Raw genomic sequence first — 26,195 nt, forward strand, 5'->3', positions numbered from 1 at the left:
AGGTGACCGACCGAAAAAAACAGAAAAAAAAAACAAAAAACAGAGCAAGAAGACTCTAATACCAACTGGAATTATATTGATTATTGCTTAATGAATTCATACACATATTCAATAAATATATAGCCTAATCTAATACTAATTACTCCGTAATTTACGCCGGATTCTCGCCGACAGGTATGATGGTGTAAAGTTCTCCATGAATCTTACAAATTATATCTTTATTAGTCTACAACTCTACATAGACTATAAAACCCTAAATCCTGAACATATACGATACAAATCACCATAAAAATGCTATGATAATTCACCAAATCAGCCAAATAAACTATATATCCAATTACCTGAGCCATATCAAACCCACAGTAATGTTGTATGTCATGATCAGAAGTTCCGGATTGACCTCTTGCTTCTATCTACATGCACTCTACGCAACCAAGGGGACGAGAGATAAGGGGAAACCAATCTTTACTATTATAAACCCAGGCCAAATTTGTAAAAAAAAAAAAAAAACCAAAAGAGGTACCACCAAGTTAAGAACGAACAGATCTTTTATAGTCTTACCCTCTAAAAAGAGGTACCACCAAGTTAAGAACGAACAGATCTTCTATAGTCTTACCCTCTAAAAAAGACAGAGGGACATGTTGTGTAAAAAACAAAAAGTAGTACGAACATATTACTCTTCATCATGGCCGGTCTTGTGAGATTCAAGGCCCAGCGCGGAAAAAAAAAGGACCGATAATTTGTAGGAAAAGTCTAAGCAGAGTAAAACTATTTTTCCAGATTCTGACGCAGTAACGCTTTTACACCAAGCCTTTTAATTGGTTTCCCTGGGCTCAGTGCGGGTGCACAGCCTGCCCTCCCCCAGGGCCGGCCCTGCTCTTCATATGAAACAAAATTACATAAAATTACTCCTTATAGTATCGACGATGTAATCTCTGTACGTATGAACTGTGAATTTGGATCACTAATAATGTGCAATTGCTAGCGAAGAGAAGAACTGACTGAAGATGTGATCTTTGTACGTATGTACCCTTTTCTTCGACAAAATTTGGTACAAAGCAGTTGCAGAGAAAAAGAAGACAACAAAGAGATTGTAATGGCTCATTAGAATCCAAGTGGGCGGTGGGCATAATCAAGGCGTCAAAGTGACCTGATTAAGTGGATAACATGGTTTTTATGTTCGGTCTATTGTTGATGGAGCTAAAAAAATGTTAAAATACAGTCCACACTATCAGTTCAACGGATGTATGATATTTGATAACGGTAGAATAGTTCGTATACACTTTGAATAATTCATATGTACCAAAATACATTTAACAAAAGTCTAGGTATTATTTTAGGGTTTCACTCAAAATTGTGCCGTACTCGAAAATCCAGAAATACAGGGCTCAAAAGATAAATATACAGAAAGGGAAAGAAACGCTAGGGATCCATATAGCAATGGTGAGAGGACTCTTCTAAATTCTCCTCTCTCTCTCTCTCTCTCTCTCTCTCTCTCTCTCTGTGCTTTGCCGTTCTTCTAGGTCTTCACAGCTCCCTAAGCAATGGTGAGAGGACTACTCAAGCAGCTCTCTTCTCGCTCTCTCTCCATCGCCGGCAAATGGCAGCAGCAGCAGCTCCGCCGCCTCAACATCCATGAATACCAGGTCTCCTCTCTCTCTCTCTCTCTCTCTCTCTCTCTCTTATTCACTTGCGGTTTGACTCATACCTAGCCGATCTGATTCTGCTTCAGTCTTCCATAATCTGCGGAGAATAGAGACGCCGCTCGTTTTCAATTTCTAGATTTATTCATCAGTTTCTGTTAGTAATTTGTTTCGCTCATGTAGAAATTTGAGGAGGCTTTGTTCGATTAGTTAAGCACAGTTAACTAGGGCAGTGATCAGTGAGAATATTTGTTCCGAATTTTTTTTTCTTCTAGGACAAGGAAACTGTAAATTGAGTCACAAAATTGTGTTGCATTTTGGTTATTATAGTTTGGCTTGTGGATTATGTGGATTGTGTGAGATTGTTGGAGTTTTGAGGATGATTATAAGTTTGTGGTGGTTGAAATCAGGGGGCGGAGTTGATGAGCAAGTATGGGGTCAATGTTCCCAAAGGTGTCGCTGTCGGTAGTGTTGATGAAGTCAAGAAGGTGATTGAGAGTGTTTTTCCCAATCAGAGTGAGGTAATCATTCGAAACTCACATTCAAGTATTCGGATTTGAGTTTGATTGCTTATTAAATTCAGTAAAGAACTTGCATACTTCTTTGCCTTTGATTCGGTAGAACAGTGGAAGTCTTTTTTGGTTTTTTGAAGTACATTAGTGATAAATGGAGGCAATGCTAACTTGGATTTTGGTGCAGTTGGTTGTTAAGAGCCAAGTTTTGGCTGGTGGAAGAGGTCTGGGAACATTTAAAAATGGTCTCAAGGGCGGTGTTCACATCGTTAGAGCTGACCAGGTTGAAGAACTTGCTGGTAATTAAAGCTATCATCTATTATATTATAATGAAATCAAAAGTTCCTGGCTTATCTTTGTTTTCTTTGGCACTTAAATTGGTTTTGCCTTTCATTAATTACTATTTCGGGATGCAAATGTCGACGGTCTAGCACTCATCCCAGTTAAACTCTGTTACCTCGATTAACATGTGCAAATCTCTTTGTTTAGATATGACATATATGATTGATCTTGTTTACTTTTTTGTATATGTTGCAGGGAAAATGCTTGGGCAGATACTTGTTACGAAACAAACAGGTGCTGAGGGAAAAATTGTCAGCAAGGTCGGCATTACACTGTATTACTTGTTGTGCTTGTATAATAACTCGTAGGCTATTTGCATATTGAATTTTCTGTTTTTAAACCATGCTTTGTGGGATTGTTTAACTCAATATTTAATCTCATATTTTCTTGCTAGCAACATAACTTGCATATGTTTATTGCTAAATTTGTGCACTTGTGGTTATGAATAGTTAGACAAACGATTTAATATTAAAATAGTAATGGAGTAATTTGAATTTGAAACTACATATTCTTTTCCTCACTTGAGGTATTAGTTCAAATATTGATGTACTGTTATAATTAAAAAGTTGGGGATCATTGATGTTTCTTCTCACTAACAGCTGTGTACATTATTGAAGTTATACATCACCACTGCAAACTTTAATCTCTAATATTGTGATTTGTTTTTGCAGGTTTATCTGTGTGAAAAATTGTCTCTTGTCAACGAGATGTATTTTGCTATTACTTTGGATCGCAAAAGTGCTGGTCCTGTATGTTCTCATACCAAATTCATTATATTTTTGTTTCCTGCAAGTACTCTGTTCTTTTCCTGGATCCTTTGTTAGGATATTCAGAGTGTGATGGTTATCCTGCTTTCCAGCTTATAATTGCCTGTGCAAAGGGAGGAACGAGCATTGAGGATCTTGCTGAGAAATTTCCTGATTCAATAGTAAAGGTTGTCAATTTGTCTCTTCTTAAACAAATATACGATGAAATAGCAACTGCTTCTATTTTTATTTTTATATTTTAATTATATATTTTTCCTTTTAATCTGTACCTAACTCTTGCTTCTGTTGTTGACAGGTACCTATTGATGTTTTCAAAGGAATTACAGATGAAGATGCTGCAAAGGTTGTTGATGGTTTGTCTCCCAAAGGGGCTGATAGAAATAATTCAATCGAACAAGTGAAGAAATTATACAATCTATTCAGAGAGACTGACTGCACACTGTTGGAAGTGAGTTTAAACTTCTAGGTTTCAGTAGTTGCTGGTTATGCAAGGTCATCTCAAATCAACTGAAATCTCTTAATCTTTGTATTTTTGGACAGATCAACCCACTTGCAGAGACTGCTGATAATCAGCTCGTAGCTGCTGATGCGAAGATGAACTTTGATGATAATGCTGCTTTTCGCCAGAAAGAAATTTTTGCTCTTCGTGATCCTACACAGGAAGATCCTCGAGAGGTATGTCTATGTTATTTTCTGTACACGTCTTCCTTGAATGCTTTCCGTTTGAAGAGGATCAATGTGACCATCCTTTGCGTTTCATTGTCTGACCTTCATGTATTTAAGTGTTTTGTTTTTTGCTTGTCTTTGTTGGATTTACAATTACCTTTGACTTATATGCATTTGCATTCTTAATTTGGTTGAACATTTGTGTTCTGAGCACTGTTTGCACACACATCTTATCTTATGAATTCCAATTGTTTATGCTAGTTAGTACTATGCCCTCTTCAAACCTCGGTAAACTTTTTAATATGCACCCCTTGTCTCCACTGTTAGGATTTAGGAACGATGATGTTGGGCTTCATTATTAATCCCAATTGCAGTTCTCTTAATTTTTCTATTGACTACAATATATGTAGTTCTCAATGTATTAGAATGCTACCAGAGGCAGCTGAATGGTACTGATGCATATACAACCAGACATACTGTGGTAAATTTAAAATGTTTATATCTTCTGATAGGTGGCTGCTGCTAAAGCAGATCTAAACTATATTGGATTAGATGGTGAAATCGGTTGCATGGTGAATGGTGCTGGTTTAGCTATGTCTACAATGGATATTATTAAACTACATGGGGGAACTCCAGCCAATTTTCTAGATGTAGGTGGAAATGCTTCTGAAGGCCAGGTATGATAGTACTGTGTTTTTTGGATCTCTCTGCCCCATGCAACTTTGGGTTTGTGTGGTTTAGTAAAATCCTTTATTTACCTTTCTCTTAAATGTTTTATATGCGTGCAACAGGTTGTTGAGGCATTTAAGATTTTGACTTCAGATGACAAGGTTAAAGCCATTTTGGTGAATATCTTCGGTGGAATAATGAAATGTGATGTGATTGCAAGTGGAATTGTCAATGCAGCTAAACAGGTGAGAATTGTCAATGCAGCTATAAGTTGTAATCTATTCCTGCTTGTTTATGCTCTTTCACGAGTTTCATTCAAACAAAAGTAGAGTTATCAGTTGTGAAATTTGGTCTACAAGGGCATTGAATAAGTGAGGTTGCCTCTACAAGATGAATCTAGGCAGGTATCTGTAGTTGTTTGAAATTCCTCTGATCAAGAAAGTACAGAAACTTTCATCTTAATTGAACTCAAAACTTTACTTCATTGGATCTTCTACCTTTGAACCGTTCTGAATAAGTTTGTAGCATCAAGCACTAACTTCTGTTCATCCTTGTTGAAGGTCAACCTAAAAGTACCAGTGGTTGTCCGTCTTGAGGGTACCAATGTTGACCAAGGGAAGAGAATTTTGAAGGTATTTTGTCTGAAATTTGATTAGCTTCTACAGAAAAAATGCCAGCTCTATGAATATATATTCTCAAGGCATATGACAAACTTCATTGCATGCTAAAATGGCTGTGCAGGAAAGTGGGATGACATTAATCACAGCAGAAGATCTTGATGATGCTGCTAAGAAAGCTGTTGAAGCCATATCTAAATGAGATAAATCTCTTTACGCCCTTCACCAGTATATTCAAATGTGATTCTGATTTTTTTGTTGGTGGCACTGATGTGCTCCCTTTTTGTTTTATGTATGACATTACATAAAACGGATCTGAATCGGCATAGTTCAAACAAAATTGAAATTGCTTTAACAGTAATTTTGAGGCAATATCGGTTGTCAACGAAATTCAATAATGCAGCTTTCCTAATGATAGTCTTTTATCATCCTTTCTTCCAAATTCATCCTGTTCTGTTGCTTTTGGGTTTATTTTTATTCATTTCTGCATTATCAAGGCAGTACATTTCTGCACTCGTTAAAAAAAAAAGGCTTTACATTCTGGGATGCCATATCTGTTCCGTAGTTGTCTCATCTTACATTTCTGAGTATTATTGCGTATGGTCATTTGGTAGGGGATTATGAAGAGATGCCCCTTATACATTGCTAATTTTCTATTAACCGCGAATCAATAATTTTACTTCCTACTACCGCTACTACATGACTACAGATTTTCTTATGTTACGTATGTTGAGATACTAACCAAGCCTAGCCTTTTCTTTCTTCAATGAATCTGCAATCTTCTTGGAAAGGCAATAAGCTGTGGCTTCAATAGTTATCATGGGATTGACACCAATGGCAGTTGGAAGCACACTTCCATCACACACGAACAACCCTTTTGCCTCCCAGCTCTCACCTTTCTCATCAACCCCACCTTCTTTCTCAGTAGCTCCCATTCGACAACTCCCCATCTGATGTGCAGTAGAATACATTGTCCAGTACTCGCCTCTCGTGCTTGGCCCTCCTACCGCAACTACACTGTCCAAGAACTCTTCCAGATCCTCCTTATTAGTCCCCTCGCATACAATTCTCTGCCCATCATTTCTGTATGTACCCACTTCAACAGCCCCTGCAGCAATCAGGATTCTCAGAGCCTGCCTAAGACCGGCTTGTATGTTTTCTTTGTCCGATACGTCCAATCTGTACTCTATCCTGCTCTCCTCCCTGACCTCTCCTGAACCCTGATCCCTTACCAATGCAAATAGGTGAGCTGTTCTTGCATACTTGGCCATTCTGTCCTTCATGTCAAGTCCCGAAACCCATGGAGCTAAAGTCGCAAATGACGCAGGTCCTATTGCCGGAGCTTCCACAATGGCCCTCACATTTCTGTTGTCCTCAGAGACAACCTTATGGACTGAAGTGATGATTCCACCCTCAAAAGCTTTGCCATTAAATTCTGATGAATTTTCGGGGAAGTACCCCCAAGCTAGCAGAACAGGGTGAAGATGGAGGTTTCTGCCAATGTTTGGGTTCTTGAGTCCACTGGAGATCATCAGAGGAGGTGTCAAGAGAGAACCACATGCTGAAATTGTCACCTTGGCCTCAATTTGGAGCTTCTTTGTTATGTTCTCGCACAAAGATATCGCTTGCACTCCAAGGCATCTCTTCCTGCTTGTATTTCCTTGATAGTCATTCTCCATTATGAACCTCTCAGCTTTGCAACTTGTTAAAATCACAGCACCACATTTCACAGCATCAACTAGCCAAGTCGAATCAGTCCCTTGTTTATCTCCAGTTGGACACCCGAAATTGCAAGAACCACAGTAGTGATCTGCTGAGGAGTTTCTTGGGACTGAATCAACTTTCAAACCAAGTCTCTGACACCCTTTTCTCAAAATCTGATTCTGCATGTTTTCCTCAGTACAACTATCTATAACACCAATCCTCTTACACACAGCATCCATTGCAGATTGATAATCAGGACTACCGAATAGTGGAATCTTATGATCCACGGACCACTCTTCGAGAACAGAATTCGGGGTTTTGATACATGCAGACCAATTGACAGCAGAGCCTCCCCCAACTGTTGAGCCAGCCAATATCATCATCTTCCCATCTTTTGATGCCATGATTCCACCAGATTCATATAGCTCATTCATGGAAGGACCCTCTAGAAGAGAATAGTCTTGGGGCACAAAGTAGTTCCCCTTCTCAATGACAACTACTTTTTGGCCCGACTGTGCTAGAACTGCAGCTGCAACTCCTCCACCGCAACCAGAACCAACAATTACAATATCACATTTGATCTTGTGAACCTTAGGATGAGCTGCTCCTTCCGCGACTTCAATGCCTTTCTTGATGAGAGATTCAACGAGAGTTGAGTCAGTTTTAGTCATGGTTTCTATGATTCCCTTCTCAAGAGGTCTCTCTTTGGGAGTTTTGATCACCTTTTCTCTCTTGTTTACGTTGTACCCTATCGCTTTCCATGACGGGTTCTGTGAAGCTTCAACAATCTGCAACCAATTGGCACCTCAATTTAATTCGAAATGAAAGGAACAACGCTAAACTCTACGGATCACATTCTGTTTAACTTCTTACCTTTTCTCATACTACTACATCAAACATAAATATGCAAACGAATTAGATCAACCATCTAACGTATATAGCTTAATCTCTTAACTACCAATTTAGTGGAAAACAAGCCCTAAATAAAAGACTTGGGAAAAAAGTAATCTGTATGCATGCTTACATATCTCGATCAAGTTTTAAACAGTTTTCTGAAGAAAAGAGTGAAATCTCTAAATATTATATAAATCGTACATGATAACATCCATGGTCGTACATATTTTCAGTAGGATGGGTTAGAGGGTTTTGTTTGTAATTTTTTTTTTCAAAATCTTTTTTATAAAAACATCTACGATCGTACGTGATTGATAACATCAATGATAATGTTTGAAGGTGTACAACCCATTCAAGTACCAAACACTAAATTCAACATTCATCATTTTAGTGGTTATCATTTATTCCTAGAAGTGACAAAGCAACTAATATTGGTCAGGTCCCCCCTTCCCTCAACTATCTAAGTAACTTACTCTGAATCTTTACTTGAAATGAAAAAGGCGTCAATGAACTCCAATTAATACAACATTTTTTTCAGCAAGATGACGTCTCAAACATTGAAACTTTTAAGTTCAAGTAAATCACACATAGTTTTAACATATTAACAGTGCATGGCAAACTGAAACCAATCAAAGTGGAAAACATCAGCATCAAACAGCATGGCAAGATTGTCCTTTTGCTCACCTTATCATCAACCCCATCAAGTTTGAAATTTTGTGACCACGATAACATAGATATTTATCAGCAAAGACAAAGAAACAAGATTAATGTTTATGGTGGGGGTTAGAATCAGGTGCATTACTCTTACCCTGGAGAAGAAGCAGAAGAAGCAGAAGATCTTGACCACCACAAACAAGAGTCTCAGAGGTATCAGACGCTTTTCCCTTGACCATCTCTGCAGAGCTTCTTCTCTCTTCTCCAAAGGCATTTCAGCAAAGTTGTGGATGAAAGGCCGCTTCTTATCAAGGCAGTGATATCCGCAAACCAGTAGAGTCCCCAATCTGTAGGATAAGACCTTCAGGAAGAAGGACAGCACCCCTACAGCTTCTGGTGCAGCCCTCTTCCTTATCAATTCCGCTACCTGTTTGTTATGTTAGTTCATTACCAACCCAAAGAGAATAAAGAAATAAACAAGTGAAAGAGTTGGAGCAGTTGCATGTAGGGTAAGGGATATATTACAAATGAAACTGACCTCATCTGGTATAGGAGGCTCAGAACCAGAAGCTTTGTAGAAGGAGTGGAGGGCTTGGTCATCTGTGTTCAGTGAGAGAGGAGGTATGAGAGCTTCACACATAGCAGCAAGTGATTGGATTTGAGCTGAGGTGTAGCCATGGCTGAACTTGCTACTTCTCCTGACACCTCTCAACAGAGGATGATGGCTGTTCTCTCGTCCCTCCATATCTCTAGCTATGTCTCTGCTTCACTGAAGAATATAGAAGATGAAAGGAGAAAATCGAAGAAGAAGGTATATATAGTAGCAGTTGTTCTCTGTTGTCAAAAGAGTAGTTCCAGCAGGTGTGAGCTTGGCTTTGACCTGTGAATGAGAATTACAAGGCAGCAGTGAGTTATATAAGACAGGCTACTGCAACTACGAGGAGGACAGAGAGAAAACTTGGCACGGCACATGTATGCTAACTCATTGTTTTCTAATTTACCATATAAAAAATATGGCATTATTTTCTTAAATTATAAACAATATCATAAAGTCCCTAAATTCTAGCACGATAAAAAGCCCTTGTTTTCACGGATTCGACATATTTTAGCACTGATGTATCATCATTGCATGATAAAGCAGGAACTATTTTGTATATTTTATTAACAAGATTGGTTGCTTTGGTATTCAAATAGACCGTCATGATCATGATTGATTTGGCGTATCACTTGACGGGGAGTAGTCACATGTTATGAAATGTACATTATAGAAAAAAGTCTTGTCAAATTATTATCCAAAATTGGATATAAACTTTAGTAAAAAAATTGGCAGTTTAAATCCTCATATAGGTGAAGAATTCAACCATGCCATTAGATGAAATAAAGTGTGAAAGTCCTTCTACAAGAGTATGACACGAATTATGAAAATGAATCTTAAATCTATGGTTATTTTTACAGTATATGTATATATCAACAAAATTTCCTGTTGAACTGCGTCATATACAAGTTTTCTGGTGAAGGAGTTCATACGTTTTCAAACGATTGGCGCAGAAGATTCCATGTCATAGAATACAAGTTTGCTATGATCTGCTCTCCCCCAAGGTCCCCAACTATCTATTCATTTGCCGGTTTTCTCACCAAAAAGATTCATTTGCCGGTTCATCGTACTCCCACCCCCTAAATTGCTGAACCTACTTTCTTACCCTCCATAGCTTCTTTCCATTTAGCTTTCTGAGTTGATGTATGACAAACTGGCTCAACAACAGCACTCAGTTTCATCTTCAATTTTCACAAATCACCTACCATGGTGGTACCAATGAGATTCAAATCGATCTTTATGCTTCCTACACAATACATGGCACTGCCTATTCCACCCGTCCTCCCAATCTCTTCTGTTTGATTTGGCAAAACATTAAGTGATCCAAAGTTACTACTCGAGTGGTATATGACACTGACGTTATTGTTGTACGTTTATACAGCTAGAAGTTATAATAACAACTTAGAAGTACATGTACGTGTGATTTCTGTGCATGACACTGACAAAGAACCGTTACCAACTAGTGTATGGGATTCATTAATTTTGATAGTTGACAATATTCTAATTACATTGAGAGATCTCTATCATATGCAGTTGTAGATCCGGAAACTCCAGCTGAATCACCAGTTTAGGATTCAATGCTTCGGGTAGGTGTGTGTTTTTAAATAATTCATAATTCCCGCTCTGCGTGCTGCTAGTTAATTCTTGAAAAGTATTATATTTTAAAAAAGAACATATCCAACGTAAATAAATATTTCACAGCTAACTCTTTGTTATCGGTAACCATTTCCGATAAATTGTGTGTCTTTTCTTTTCTATCGAGTTAGAGTATTCTTAAGGTTTCCTATGTACATTAATCACTCCACTCATGTGAAATGCTCTAATTATGCATCATGTTTTGACAGTTTTGAGTTTGAATCTCAATTAGCTGAGAATCATTAGACCACTTGAAATGGCCGGTTTACTAATCTTGCATGTCTTGAATCAGTTGAATGTAAATGAAAACAAAACGATGAGAGACCATTGCATGTCCCAAGTTTTTGAAAACAAGTGAAACAAATTCATTTGGCAAAAAGCCACTTCGAGCATGAGGCTCATTGACGACCGTCGGGGTGTTGCCGCCACCTCAATCCGGAGACTTAGCCGGCCTGGAAGCCATGATGCAACCGGGTGGAGAGTTCAAACTTGACAGTCTTGAAATCCCTAGGGTTTGGTTTTCGTCCGCTCCGAACTTGACGGAGAGAATATATTATTTTTTTCGCTCCTTATCCTAGTGTGTTTGCAAATCCCAAGTTAACAAGTCTTTCGATATTGAAATGACACATTGTGTGATCTAAATCTACGGGGGACCTCACGTCCCACTCTTCTAACAACTCATTTCAATCAAGTCATGGTCTCAATACCTATTTAATATACATGCACTGATGCACGCACGGACACATCAAATCAGATCTCAAATATCATGTACCTAATAATCATATTTTTGGTGGTTGGAACAAAGCTTACTCATGGTAATGCATTTGTTGGAAAGAGGTCATCGTCTCCAATTCATCCGGCGACGTGTCGTTCCCTGAGTTATGAAACCTCCACTTTCCTTCATGTTAAAGCGAGCTATCTCGCAAAACTCCCCATGACATCCTCGATCTATTGATCAAAAGCTCGAGTTTGGCTTAGCAGCTTGGTTTTTTTTTTGACACCCTCTAAAGCCAATTTTTTTGGCACATTCGTATTGGCCACATAGGTTTTCCTACATACCTTTAGCCGCTCTCCTGGCCACCTTTGCAGATATAGTAGTATCATTGTTTCCCCCAGCATTCGAACTCCCGACCTGTTTGCCAGGTCCGAAGATACCCGAGATAGGGCCTTACTGATTCCACTACACCACTTGATGGTGGTTTGGCTTAACTTGGCTTGAATATAAATCAAAAGAAGAAATTTGAAATAGTTTATAATTTATATTAATTGGTAGAGTTTGATTTGATTTAATTGCTGCAATCAAACCATTTGATTGTTGCACGATAGTATTCTTCTTTACTCGAGTTCTTAAAGGCAATTCCCATTTGTGGTGGTCTGTTTCTCATGTTGGCCATGCACCATTTCCAGTACACTTTGAACGCCGGTTTCAGATACCCAGTACTCAAAACCCTCGATGGGAAGAATCCATGGGCAGCGATGTTTCTTCCGCCATGGTGTTTTACATCATCCAAACACAATGCTGGCTCAGGTTGAAAAGGATTCTGGTTTATACTTAGACCAGAGGTGCAGATACATGTTCCAGGGCCGAACGGCGCAACCACTAAGGTGCGTGTGAACCCTTACAAATTCAAGGATGTAAAGTAAAAGAGAAGACTGAACTTGAATAATTGATTGTGGAATCCCGTAGGGTGTACAAAGACTTGCTGAAGATGATCTGAATAATGATGATATGACTAGTCTTATGAGGAATATGACAATGGTTCAGTGGTAATGTTACAAACTTAAAATTACACCACGTCTCTTTTACAATCGACTTATACATACTAAAAGGTAAATCTCCTAATCATGTTACAGTTGCATGATACATTGAAAATTTTCACCAATTCTTTCAAGACTGTCATTGTCTGGTATGCTTAGTTGATAAATGTTAAAGAACAAAAGCAGAAGAGGTAAACGTCCAGTTATGAGCGAGAACCTGCTCCATTATCGGTCATGAGAAAGTGAATTTGTCGTCGCAAGAACAGAATCTGCAATGGGGACATGGCACATATCATTACATAAGAATGTGTCTTCATAGCGTACAAAAGTGTGTCTTAAATTTTGTATTTCATAGAACTCCATAACCATATAACTGCTTGCTATAGTAGTGTGATGGGGTGGGCAGATTCAAGTATTTGGTTCTAACCTGATTAAACAAAAGAGTGATAGAGAAAGAGAGAGAGAATTTACCTCCCCTTGAAGCAAAGCAGGTAGACAATCAGTTGATACAAGACCATTAATTTCGGACAGGAGTGTTGCTTCTTTAATACCTGACCATGTGAGTGGAGGTAGCGCCAACAGAAGTACAGTGAGAACATCACCTGTAGATGGATGCATCCCTATGCAGCTGCCTCTATCGAAAGAACACAAGCTACTAGGATCTGTTTTACAAGATGGAACCAGCAAATCAACTCCTTGCTCATTGCCATCAGTTGTTACAATTCCTGACACCACCGTTACAGGATAATCACCATTGGACTTCAAGAGTTTAACATCAGTTGGTGTACAGCATGTTCCATTTGATGAACAAATATTCCCACCCAAAATTTCTGCTCCTTGGTAGTGGACCTCAGCACCAATCGCAGGCAACATATCTTTAGCACCTGGTGGTGTGGTTTCTTTACAAGGTGAACTTTCAGAAGCCAACCATCTAGTTACATGTCTGTAGAGTTCTGTCTCTGTTACTTGTTTCAATACCTCTTCCTGAAATCACAAATTAGAGAAATTTAATAACACATATCCCCATCATTTTTTTTCTTTTCTCATCATAAGTAATGAATTAAACGCATGGAGACAGGAAGTATGAGAAAACCACAGTGAACCTTAATGGCTAGTCTTCCTTTCTCCTCGTTGCTTAAGATCAAATGCCCATTCTCTTGTCTCCGGACCTCAGCCACCCATTTGACAAACTCTCTCAAGTCGGCAGGTGGTGATTTGAATACAACAGAGATTACTTCCTGCACATCTTTTATTTCATCCAACTTCATAAGTAGAGGCACATCTTCTATTAAGTACTTTGCAACATTGTTCCAGCCTTCATGTCTGCAACTCTGGGGGGATAATAGTTGCAATTCATATCTTATTTTTATATGGTGGAAACGTAATAGTAGAACGAATTGTGATATTATTGACTACCCCACTTTACATGTCTGTAGGGGAAAAAAGCCTGCCGACTTTTCTACAAGATCAATGGATATACTTCTACTATGCATATAGACTAACAAAGAAATCTGGGTTTTAATGATAAACAGTTCAGTGTCAATTATTCCAATCGTTTGGTCCATGTTCAATCACAAGAATAGATAAGTAATTAGAAAACATCAGAATGCAGGAATTCATGAAACAATAATAGTTATTCACATGATTCAACAGTAATCCTGAAGAATTCAAAAAGTAGCTCAGGAATGAAGTAACTTAAGACACACCAGCCAGTCAGAGGCATACCACAGTGTATAGGATAGATGGTGGTCTGTTCAGCCTTGAAATAACCATGAACCTACAAACAAACAAACAAACAAAAAAACCTTCAAAATTAAAGGTTTGCAGCTGAAGCATTAACAATCTAAACGAAAGAGTCCACAACTAAAATTTCTAAAGAGAACTGAAACTTATATACTTAGTTTAATGCTTTAACTATTAAAAAAAATAAATAGATTGAATTCAATCTATTTACCCATTATCCTGGGCGGATAGCGGGAATCGAACCCGCATCTTCTCCTTGGCAAGGAGAAATTTTACCATTCGACCATATCCGCATTACATTATATATAATTATATATATATATATATTTATATAATTTCGATAATTCTTATTTCAAAATAGGCTACAACACAATGAGTCATAACTAGAATCAAAGGAAGACATATACCCCCGACGGTGTCCAGTAGCTCCATCAACAGTATCCATCGCCTCCCAAAGAAGTGAAAGAGGAACCCAATGGGGAGGATACTTGAACCTCGCAACATCCAAAATGAGAACCATATCTTTTGCAGCATGATATCCCCCAATCGGCGAAAAATGACCGCTTCCAGTCTGCAAAACCACTCACCCTCGATCAATCCCTATCACGACCACATTCACACATTGCAAAAAACAATAAAACAAGGAAACCATGATCACATCAAAACAACCTGCTTAAAGACACCTCTGTGGTACGAAGCGATGACATGGCAATCCTCAGAAGAAGTAGACGAAATCACACGCTTGCGAAAATCATCCAGCGAGCTCTCGTGCGTGCGGAAAGCTTCCACCTCAGCTCCATTGCAATGCGCCAGGCACGCCACTTTCCCAAATGTAATGCCTTGCGCTTGGATCTTGGACAGAGGCTCACAGCAATCGAGCATCGAGTCGTCAAACCACCTCCACGGCCCTACACAAATACCATGCATCCCTAAATATTTCAGATCGGAAAACTACACACAGACTAGAATTACTGAATTGAAATCACCACACCTTTCCATTTCCTTCCGGGGTCGATAGCGAGCGCGTTGAGGACCACGGCGAGAGTGGCCAGGCTGCAGTAGGCCGGCTCGGATTGGGTCTGGTAGTAGGAGATGAGCTTGAAGAAGCCTTCCATGGTTCCATTTCCCAAAGCTTCACCAAACAGTTTCTGCAGTATTTGATTGATCTCTAGTCAGAAAAAACAAATTAAATGATTTATACAGGGGTTGAGGGGGAAGGGTATTTCAGGAATTTCACCTTGCCTTCCGGGGAAGCGAACTCGATCGCGGGCGGGGAGGGGAGTTCTCTCCGGTAAAGACCGGCCACTGCCATTTTTTGGTGGTTTTGGGGGTCAAACGAGAGTGAGGAAGTCCTGAGAATTTAACTTTATTTGTTCTTCTTTTTCGCCTCTCTTTTTTATTTGTGGCGGGTATGTTTAGTGCTCATTGGGGCCCACAAGCCTTTTGAATTCAAATAGCAAGCGGCGGACCACCGCCTGATCACGGCGGAGCATATTGTGTTTCTAATCAATTCAAACGACATGTCGTTGGAGGCGTTGGTTTGATATGAAAGATGGAACTGTTTGGTGGTCAAAGTCAAACCGATGGTTTGAGCTGGATTTAGTTACTGAAGATGGGAATTTTATTACAGAAAATGCGGATGACATGAAGAGTTTTACAGCTTTATCTCATGCTCAATGCGTAACCCGTTCGACGGAACTAATATGTCTCTGTTTGAATACTTGGATATGTCCGCCTGAGTCTCTGAGATGAGTTGATGTATCACTCTCCGTGAGCAGAGAAATATGGGGAGAAAGGGGGAACCAGTTCTAAGAGAGAGGCTCGCCGAGGTCCTCTTCGAGTCTATTTTCTTGGCATCTCTTGAGAAGGTGGAGCTGACGCCGCAAGTGCAAAACCTGCCAATGCCGGTAAGGTAATGTTATGTAAATTACGTCTTTGTCACAATAACGGCAGAATTTGTACTCCAACAATCAAAGCTAAGCGACTGTGACAGTTTCATGATAAGCAGTTTCTTTCAAGTACAATAACAGTCAAAATTGCAGGATGCTTAGGTTTCTGCAGTATTGAAGTATTTTGAAAAAAAAAATTCAATTGTAATGTTGATTATCTGAGCAATGCACTGAAATTAGTAGTACTACGTGAAAAGTAACAGTGACGGTATAAGTTGCAAAATAATGGTAAATATATTAGGGTTTGATATGTACCTCTTCTTGAAGCAAAGTAGGTAGACTTGCAGTGCAAACAAGGCTGTAAATTTCTTTCAAAAGCTTCACATCTTTAATCCCAGACCATGTCTTTTGAGGCAAAGCTAGTAGAAGTGCTGTTAGAACATCATTACTAGCTGGGTGAAGCCCAATGTGATTTATTGAGCCAGCACAACAACAACTCAAATTCATTTGGGATGAAGGAACTAGCATGTCCACCCTCTCCTCACTTCGACCATTAACCACCGTACCACACACCACCGTGACTGGCCGGTCACCCTTAGCCTTCAAGCATTTCACACATGTTTCTTGACAGCAGTATACCAATGGGGAGGCAGAGTTACCCGAAAAGATCTGTGCGCCTTGGCAGCAAACACTAGCAGCAATGTCTGGCAAGTCTTCTTCACGACCAGAAGTTAAGTTTCTGCAGCATGAATTTTTTGACGATAATAATAATTCTGACACATGTTTAAAGAGAGCAGTCTTCTGCACCTGTCTCAAGACCTCCTCCTGCATATAAAGTTTAGCATTCAAATTTTTAGGCACAGTTAACTGGAAGATGGTTTTGCAGTTCATACAGGTAACATGACGGGAAAAAAAAATTGAAGTTCAAAAGACCCGCACACCTTGACAGCAAGCCTAGCTCTTTCCTCCGTGCTTAAGGTCTGACCCACATCTTCTCGCCTCCGAACTTCCGCAACCCACTTGATGAAATCCTCAAAATTGGAAGGGAGTGACGTGAAAACAACAGACAAAACTTCCTGAATGTCTTTCACATTCTCTAACTTTAAGATAAGAGGAACATCATCCATCAAGTATTTTGCAACACCAACCCAACTCTCATGCTTACAGCTCTGCAAGAAGTCCAATAAAAAAATAAGGACTTAACCAAGCATCTAACATCAAAGAAATCCAAGATTTTTGACATTCAGATAAATGAATCAGTAAGAACATATATACACTGAACCTAAGATAACGAGCATTCCAACAACAATTCCACAAAAGTACAGAAGACATCTGTCGATGTCTGGAAAATCCAAAATAAGAAATGGAGGCGCTCAAGTAAATTTTTTCCTAAGCTGTTAACTTTGGGAAATTATCTCCCAGAAATGGAACAACCTTCAGAATTGTTGAAAACACTAATACTCTGGAGAGCAGGAAAATACTTTAGTTAATAATATTTAACTTTCTTCAAAGAAACCAGTAGCAAATCTAGATAAAAAAAAATCTCCGAAAAATATGACGTGTAGAAGCCATTCTCGTATGTAGTAAAATCACTGCGAAGATGCAGAGGAAGGGAAAGACAAATGATCAACTAGAAAACAAGACGACACTCTATGTGGTATGGTTAAGTTTAATTTTTACAGTCATTAAATCGGCAAATTCAATCATACCAAGGTATAAAGCTGTCCTGGCTCCCTGTGAGGCCTGGATATAAGCATAAACCTGGCATGAAACAAAGCTTAAGTCAGACTGTAATTTGACATTCTATACAGCAGATAAGTTAGCAGACAGAGGAGAAGTTGAGATACTAATGTTTAAACATTGTAGTTTTTTAGCTTGATATACATTGTTGACCAATGAATTTCCAGGGGACTGGTAGTATCAACATTAGAAAAATTTGACAGACAATCACAAATGAATGCTAGCCCAACTTGTGAGTTGTGACCCTTACTGGTTCAAAAGAACGATTGTCTTTTCTGGGTTATTGGTCATCATTTCGAGCTTCAGCAATATAAAGTCCATTTCATAAGGGAAACAGATAAGAGACAGAAATATTTTAAGACTAGCAAACCTAAATATCACAGTTATGAAATAATATTCACTATTCTACAAGCTTACCCTCTACGCTGTCCAGTAGATTCATCAACATTACTCATGGCATCCCAAAGGATATTGAGGGGGACCCAGTGAGGAGGATACTTAAAACGTGCAACATCCAAAATTAGAGCCATGTCCTTTTCAGCATGATAACCACCAACAGGTGAAAAGTGACCGGTACCAGTCTGCAACAAAGAGATTTTAAAGTTATAGGATCAATCGATCAACTAGATATATGCATTTGTTCGATCCTGCAGGGTAATTCGCATCATGTAAGGCTGGTGAAATTCAACTGCATAAACAGCTAAAATTACTTGAGTAGCTATACAGCCAAAGGAATTGTAAATAGTAATTAGTTTTAACCTGTTTGAGGACTGATCTATCATATGATGAGATCACGTGACAATCATCAGAACTGGAACATCTCATGACATATCTACGGAACTCATCAACATTGCTATGATTAGTTCGGAATGCTTCAACTTTTGCTCCAGCACAGTGGGCCAAGCTTACTAGCTTCCCAAATGAGATGCCTTTAGACCTGACTGTTTCCAAAGATTCACAGCAGTCTAACATGGACTCGTCAAACCATCTCCAGGGTCCTATGGAAAAAAGTGAAGCGTTCATAGTGCACCAACATGAAAGAATCCTAATGCATACAAAGCCATGAGCCGGGAAGGTTTTACAGTCCGGTCATTTGCAAAGTAAAATGGAGTCAGAAATTAGAGACACCACATGGCCACCTATTACAATGTGGAAGTGGCAAAATTCATTACACCATAAAGAACACCAATCTGTATTATTCCTTGGCTAACCAAAACCATAATCCTGAATGTCGAAGCCACACATTCTATGAGTATGGTCAATAATTCCATCAGAAACAGGCCCCCAAATGGAATGTAGCAGGACATTGTTCACATATTGGAACCTTAAACTGACATCAGCAATGACAGCTTATGCCAAAATTACGTAGCCTAAGCTATGGCTAAGAGTATGGGTGATATAAACATAAGGGGGACGTGGCAACTTGTTCATGAATGTAAATTTCCAATCAATACAGGAAAAACAGAATGACATTTCAAACCTACTCAATTATAAAGATCAGGCCGTACCTTTCCATTTCCTTCCGGGATCAATGGAAAGAGCATTCAAGACCATGGACAGGCTTGCCAATCCACAATAAGCAGGCTCTGATTGTGTCTGGAAATAAGAAATTAGCCTGTAGAAGTTCTCCATAGTTCCCTTCTGAATGGCTTCAAGAAAAAGTTTCTGCAATTTCCGAAACCATTAAACCAGGAATCAGGACAAGAGTAAGAAACAAGTGATTTCGAACAGTAACACACCACGAACAGATAAACAATGACTGCAAAAAGAAGATAAAAAACCCAGATAAATATTTGTTCAAGCACTGAATGTCAGTCAATTAAATGCAACTTTTCAAACAAAAGAAAAGACATTGCATGATTTCTTCTATGCTTAAAACTCATAAGGTAGCAAGAAACATCGCTACATGAGAACCATCCGAGACAGAGGTTAAGTAAAACACCACTTATGTGGGTGGAAAACTCCTGAGATTAAAGCAGGTAGCAGGTTAAGTATGCAATCAGTTGAATAATATTGCACTCAAAACCATCAAGGCTTAGCTCAATATTCAACTCACCTCATCTCTAAACCTAACATTTACCCGCTGTAAATTACAAACTAATCAGATCTTTTCAGTTTCCAACTACACATTGATCAACTTCACAGCTTAAAACAATGGATCACAACAGATGTTTTTATTCGATAAATAAAAGAGAAAATGGAAATAGATGGAAGCTTTACTAACTAAAGGTGGTACCTTTCCCTCAAGGGAAGCAAATTCAACGGCAGGAGGAGAAGGAAGGACTCGTCTGTACAACCCAGCCATCGCCATGTTTTCCGATTACTTTTTCTTAAATTAAACAGAGAATGTTGAACTGAAAGTTGAAATTGAAGTGAGAATATTGAAATTCGAAGCGGGAATTAGTGGGATTGGGAGTAATGAAGGAATGGGTTTTAATGTGGGTGTGCTGGGGTTCTAGCTGGTCGCCGTCGGAAGGTCCACCCCGCCTTAATTTGCCATTTTTTAAAGTTCAGGGGGTTTTAACTGTTAAGTCTCCGTCGGGGGTGAAGTTGTCATTTCATTGGAAAGGAAACTTGACATGTTTACCGACCTTGACTTGACTTGACATTCCTTGTCTTGTAGTATCAAACCACCAAAGGTAATTTTTATCATGTAAAAATTTAGTAAAATTTATTTGGAATACAAATCAAGGTAATGAATATCGATATTACTACCTAAAGTTTTAATGCAATTCAAATTTGTATGTGTTTCCATCAAGGTAAGAAGTACAGAGAAAGTTCCACAAAGCAAGTTTAACGAGCAACATATGGTATATATGAAAGTATATGTACCCATATGGTATAAACGAAATTGATTATTATACAAGGTTAAATGTCTAAGTTGATATTTCCCCATTCATCGGACCTGTTTGAGTTTCTGTTAGTACTATTCTAAAACACACTAGCATACAAAGTACGTACATTTCGTTTTCGAAAAGTAATATCAATTATGATTAATTACCTTGAATTGTAATATCTAATGACACATGCATGTCGATTATGTGAACCTAAATATGTGCATTGCAATGTGTCGCAAGTCGTGATGACGGGCACATGAAGGAAAGGATTGTACGTTGTCACTGACCTTGCCCTCGGAAGAAGATTGCGGGAGGAGTAGGAAGGGATCGTTTGTAATGGAAGGAACTACCCATGATTGTAGTTCTCCTCTATTCCCATCGCCCTTAACTCTACTGAAATTCACTTTAAAAAAAAAACAAAAAAGGGTCTATATTACCCTAATGTAACCCCTTGTTTCACTAGAAGAAGATCCTCGAGATAGAAGGGAAGAAATGGATGAAGATGATCTGCTAAACGAATTGCATATATACTATTTCAAATCAAGGAACATAACACGGCAAGCCTCTAATTGCCATATTTTAAAACAGCTAATGAAGGAAAGAATTGAATATTTAGTCCTAGATTCTTTTGACCTGCTTAATTATTATTATTTTTAAACAAAACTCCCAAAAGTAATATCCACGACACGATTCAGATTGCACATTTACCTTGTGCTACTCTAGCTATTCTCTCGATCAGGTCAGCTGATTGCACATTTAAGGTGTGCTTATAAATTAAACCTTAGCTTCGTCATCATTTCTTTGGCTTAACTAGGAAAATAGCTTTTAGTGCCTTCTCTTGATAATGTACCTATCGATATCTTACCCTACTTGATCGGAATCGAAGAGCTATCTATTCTTTCGACATTTTTCACACTCAAGCTTTGGATTTTGTTTCATTACTGTAGCATGCAATTGGATAATACAGAAAGCTATTTCATACGGCTATCATAAGGGTGTGATGTACTGGTGTATAATTATACGTATGTACATGTCGATATTTTGAACCTATATATGTATATGCATCACAAATGTGTCACAAACTTAAATCACTGGCACATAAAAATGAAGCATATTATCGTCATCGATCACTAACCTTTCCGTCGGAAGAAGAAAACTCGATTGCCGGAGGAGTAGGAAGAGACCGTTTGTAAAACCCATTGTGGTATTTCTCCTCTTTTCCCATCACCCTTAACTCTCTGCAGAATCCTTTCTTTCACTAGTAGAAGCTGCTCGAGATGGTAGGGAAGAAACAGATCAAGATAAAACAAAGTGATGGATGAAGAAGGTTTGGCTATACAATCTCATTTATAGTATTTCGGATCAAGGAATACAACACAATATATAAGCCTTAACTAGCCATATTTGATTTTTTCTTCTTTGAACAAAGAAGGAAAAATATTGATATAGACGTCCTAGCTTTTTCTGGTCTCTTTGTCTCCTAAATGAAAAGAAATTATATCCTGAAATTATAGCGCTAAGATACGATTCTCCCTTATGATCATCGATCGAGCTTCCATATTTCCCCATATGAACCCTAGAAAATTGGGGAAATCAAAGACAGCATTTCGATCAATTATGAACAACAATTGACAATCTCATTCAATTCAAGGCAGCAATTTTTAGTTTTTATTGAAACTTACCAATGTGAAGGGGTTTAGGGGTTTTCAAGGTTGACTACTATGCATGACTTTTGGATGAGAAAAGGAAACTATATCTAATTATCTATGTCGTCTCTGATTTGATACCATAGTTACGTAATTAAACTAAAAGGCAAGTCAATATTGAACGTTCGTAGTGGTTGACACTGAACAGTTACTTTGGGCTTATTAATTAGTAATCTGTTTTCTTAGTCCAGATTGCACACTTGGCTCCCGTCATGCTTCCGTTGTTCTTACCAGTAATGTCGAAGATATATCTTGTATTATATATATGCTCTTGAAATTGTTTCGAAAGCTAATGAGAACCTTTAACAAAACACAAACCATTGAAACCAACATGTGAAAAACTGAATATATATATATATATATAATATATATCAGCGATCTTGTAAGTAAGGAGACTGTAATACCTGAAATTTAGTATTTACTACTTAATACTCTAAGGTTATATTAACTTATAATATATTTACTTTTTCTTCTAATATTTCTTTTTAGAAACCAATAATGCTAAGGTTCATACTTTCAAAGATAGAGGAATTTCTTTTTGTAAGTATTATACCACAATTTGAGTACGTTAGCTCATATTTATTGCGTATACTCGATACTTTATAATCAAATTTATGACTAATACTAATAGTATTATCTTTTATGCATTATATTAGTGTTAGATAGTGCAAATATATTGAAAATCTATGAAAATAATATACTAAATTCCTTTATTTTTTAAAATAACATATATAAATGTGTTTGTTATATATACACATATATATAATTATTATGCCAATATGTTTTGAACCTAGTTGTTTTTATATTTTACCCCATCACACTATTTGTTTTTTTTCTTTGTGAATAACCACCCTAACTAGCTAGGCTATCATTCATGTTAATTTTTGGTCTCTTAAGTCAAGAAGTGTAGTTGATAATTAAATTTGTGTGTTCCTTCTTGGCCTATTTATATTTGTGAGTTATCTTAAGCTTTATTCACACTTTAAAATCATAAATCATGCAAGTCCTAGAGTTCCCTTAGTTGATAGAAAACTCAACTAGCCAATGTTCCTCAAGCTAAAATTCTCTCTTAAACAAGTTCATTCTTTACTAAAGTAATTCAACTTTGGATCCACATCAAAATCTTCCTTTCACCCCTGAAACTTCAAGGTAAGTACATCTTACATCCTTGAATCTTTTGTCTTTTAAGATTTATCAAAGTGCATAGCTAAGGATAAAATAGAAAAGACCATGTTTTGGTAAGAGTTATATTTTCGTGTTTTATAACATCTGATTTGTCCAAAGTAACAATAGAATTAAATTTCTCATGAAAAATGCTTTAATTTAGGCTTTTGCATCACTCAAAAATATTTAGATATAGAGAAGTTATGGCTAATCAAAGTTAGAGTTAATAAACACACTAAAAATATCTTGTAGCACTCACGACTTTAAAAACTCACATCTCACTCATTTCTTAACTATTTTCCACAAACTTTGTATCAAATTAAATTTTAAGACATATACTTTTAATCTGGAAAGTTTCATAATAAATGATGAAATTTTTGTTACAAGTAGAATACGTAGATATCTAAGATGATAACTTGATGATCAGTTTCTGCACTGCTACTGTGTTTGAACTTTTTGGACTCAATGACTTTGAACTGGATTGTATGACTTATTCTATTGGATTTCTTACGAAAAATCCTTGAACATAGACTCCTGACTTACCTAATTTAGACGTTTAATGATTGAGTTATCGATACGGTTAACACTATTATTTGAAGGATAATTGCTACTTTGGACAAAAAATTTCCTTATTATGGGAGAAATGACTACTAACCCTTTGACTACTAACTAATATTGTTTAATTACTTTTAATTTAAAGTACATTTACTTTATTGCACATTTACTTTCAAGTTTATTAACTTGTTTATTTCATGCATACATTGAGTTATTGATAAGTATTTATATCTTGATGTAAGGTTATATACTTTATTAGTAAATTGTCTTAATTACTAAATTTTGGGATACTCTATTGACGTTATTGAGTTAGAGGTGTGAAGCCGGTTATTAGTACTACCCCGTGCTTAGGTGAATTGCTGGTAAAATTGTTTTGTGCTTTGTGAGTTAGTCTTGGGCCATTGTTCCTATAGATAGTGGACTATTATACTCATAGGAGAATTGACCTTGAATATACATATTTTGGTTTTGATCTCGGTATGCTGAGGCTTATCCGTGTTTTGGGTAAACGTGAACCCTAACATGTGACTTTATGATTAATTACCAGTTTTCTTGAAAATTCACACAATTGATTGAATATATTGATGTTGATATGTATATCTATATGCATAAGTAAGAATTCATGTGACTAAATATACCTAATTCTTGGTATATTTTTACTTGGTTGTTTATATTTGAATTTATTAGCCAAATTATTATAAGAATGTATTATGTATTTACTGGGTTTGTGTTAATCATGATGCCACACAATCTTATTTTCAGGTAATGAGTAGATGCTTGGGGAATGAGATGAATCTACTAAATAAAATGATGGTTTTTCTTCAATTACTATTTAAAGACAATAAATGCGAGACTTATGTATCTTCGCTAAAATTCAGTATTTCTAAATCCGATGTATTGTAAAAATAACTCTGATTTTGTTTCCTAATAAAAGTATTATTCAGACATATATTTCTGTCAGTTTTATTGAGGAAATTTTATTAATTTTAAGGTCACATCTCTAATTTTGGAACCATATTTTCATATAATAGTGGTCTCAGATTTAGAGGTGTGACATGGATGATGTTCGTATCTAATGGGCTTCTTCTAGATACGAAATTGACATTAAAAGACTATTCGATTATCGGACCTATACGAAATTGGCAAATTGCAAATACAAATCCTCCCACAAAGTTTATAATAGTTTGCAGTCTCTAACCACGTAACATAATCAAACGTGATCCCGTAACCAACAAAATTGATCGAAACAATAATTCAGAAAATCAGAAACTCCCAACTCCGCTCTTGGCACTGTTGAGGTTGTGTTGTCTTTTCAAAACCTCACATTGACCAGTATCACATCCAATAGTCTAAATATCGTTTTCGGCATCGTATCGGTCGAGAGGTAAAATGATATATCGGGGGATATATCGGTTTTATCGGGGATATATAGGTTTTATCGGATTTGCTTATTTTCAATAAAATTTATAAAATTATACTTCAATATGTACCAAATAAACTAAAAAAACGGTACTAAGTAAACTAAAGAAAATAAATACTTGATTTAATGATAATTAAAGTACACGAACGACATCTAATAATAAAAATAGGTATTTAAGAATGATTATTTAGACTTGAAATTCATCATATATATTTAAAATTTATATAAATTAAAAATATATATGAAAAAAATGAAAAAAATATAAGTTTTTCAAAAAAAAAGGAAATAAATATTAAAAAATTAAACAAAATTGAAAAAATAATAAAAAAATCAAAGTTTGACCGATATTTGACCGTTGACCATCATTTTTGCGTTGACCGATAAATTTTGACCGATATGCTCTTATCGTATCGGATTCGAAATATCAGCAATATATCGGCGATATATCGGTGATATATCGGCCATATCGCCGATATTTCGAACAGAGATCACATCATCAACCACATTAATTATCACACACAAATTAAGCTTTGGATTTTGCTTCATTATTGCTCCTCTCTCTCTCTCTCTCTCTCTCTCTCTCTCTCTCTCTCATACTATAGTAGTATGCAAATGGAGATCATAGACTGTTGCTTTAAATCTTGTATGCCCAATTTTACTTCCATTTCTAGCTTAAAGCCATATG

At 37.2% G+C, this 26,195-nt stretch overlaps 4 protein-coding genes and 1 non-coding gene across 5 annotated transcripts; 1 reads left to right on the forward strand and 4 right to left on the reverse strand.

Annotated features, from left to right (window-relative positions):
- The first annotated feature begins 1,459 nt into the window (after positions 1-1,459).
- Positions 1,460-5,646, forward strand: LOC126785006 (succinate--CoA ligase [ADP-forming] subunit beta, mitochondrial). Its single transcript, XM_050510571.1, has 12 exons — positions 1,460-1,646; positions 2,054-2,164; positions 2,343-2,454; positions 2,693-2,757; positions 3,169-3,246; positions 3,357-3,431; positions 3,560-3,712; positions 3,805-3,939; positions 4,443-4,607; positions 4,722-4,844; positions 5,160-5,231; positions 5,341-5,646. Exons 1-12 carry the CDS (start codon positions 1,545-1,547, stop codon positions 5,416-5,418), a joined length of 1,269 nt encoding a protein of 422 aa, XP_050366528.1. The 5' UTR covers positions 1,460-1,544; the 3' UTR covers positions 5,419-5,646.
- An 87-nt stretch (positions 5,647-5,733) lies between these two features.
- Positions 5,734-9,367, reverse strand: LOC126785002 (long-chain-alcohol oxidase FAO2-like). The gene is made up of 3 exons (XM_050510568.1): positions 9,007-9,367; positions 8,623-8,895; positions 5,734-7,708 (listed from the first exon to the last, which is right to left on the reverse strand). The coding sequence occupies exons 1-3, from the start codon at positions 9,211-9,213 to the stop codon at positions 5,954-5,956; spliced, it is 2,235 nt and encodes a 744-aa protein (XP_050366525.1). The 5' UTR covers positions 9,214-9,367; the 3' UTR covers positions 5,734-5,953.
- Positions 9,368-12,458: 3,091 nt separating this feature from the next.
- LOC126785005 (glutathione gamma-glutamylcysteinyltransferase 3-like) lies at positions 12,459-15,634 on the reverse strand. The gene is made up of 8 exons (XM_050510570.1): positions 15,437-15,634; positions 15,191-15,347; positions 14,869-15,107; positions 14,607-14,770; positions 14,182-14,233; positions 13,560-13,787; positions 12,928-13,440; positions 12,459-12,725 (listed from the first exon to the last, which is right to left on the reverse strand). Exons 1-8 carry the CDS (start codon positions 15,509-15,511, stop codon positions 12,660-12,662), a joined length of 1,494 nt encoding a protein of 497 aa, XP_050366527.1. The 5' UTR covers positions 15,512-15,634; the 3' UTR covers positions 12,459-12,659.
- TRNAG-GCC (transfer RNA glycine (anticodon GCC)) lies at positions 14,422-14,492 on the reverse strand. The gene has a single exon. It is a non-coding gene; the product is annotated as a tRNA-Gly (tRNA).
- Positions 15,635-15,790: 156 nt separating the features above from the next.
- Positions 15,791-20,309, reverse strand: LOC126785003 (glutathione gamma-glutamylcysteinyltransferase 1-like). Its single transcript, XM_050510569.1, has 8 exons — positions 20,065-20,309; positions 19,337-19,493; positions 18,588-18,826; positions 18,246-18,409; positions 17,798-17,849; positions 17,030-17,257; positions 16,404-16,913; positions 15,791-16,094 (listed from the first exon to the last, which is right to left on the reverse strand). Exons 1-8 carry the CDS (start codon positions 20,137-20,139, stop codon positions 16,008-16,010), a joined length of 1,512 nt encoding a protein of 503 aa, XP_050366526.1. The 5' UTR covers positions 20,140-20,309; the 3' UTR covers positions 15,791-16,007.
- Between the last annotated feature and the right edge of the window lie 5,886 nt (positions 20,310-26,195).

The sequence above is a fragment of the Argentina anserina genome, chromosome 2 (assembly GCF_933775445.1).
Source record: "Argentina anserina chromosome 2, drPotAnse1.1, whole genome shotgun sequence".
In the NCBI taxonomy this organism is placed as follows: domain Eukaryota; kingdom Viridiplantae; phylum Streptophyta; class Magnoliopsida; order Rosales; family Rosaceae; genus Argentina; species Argentina anserina.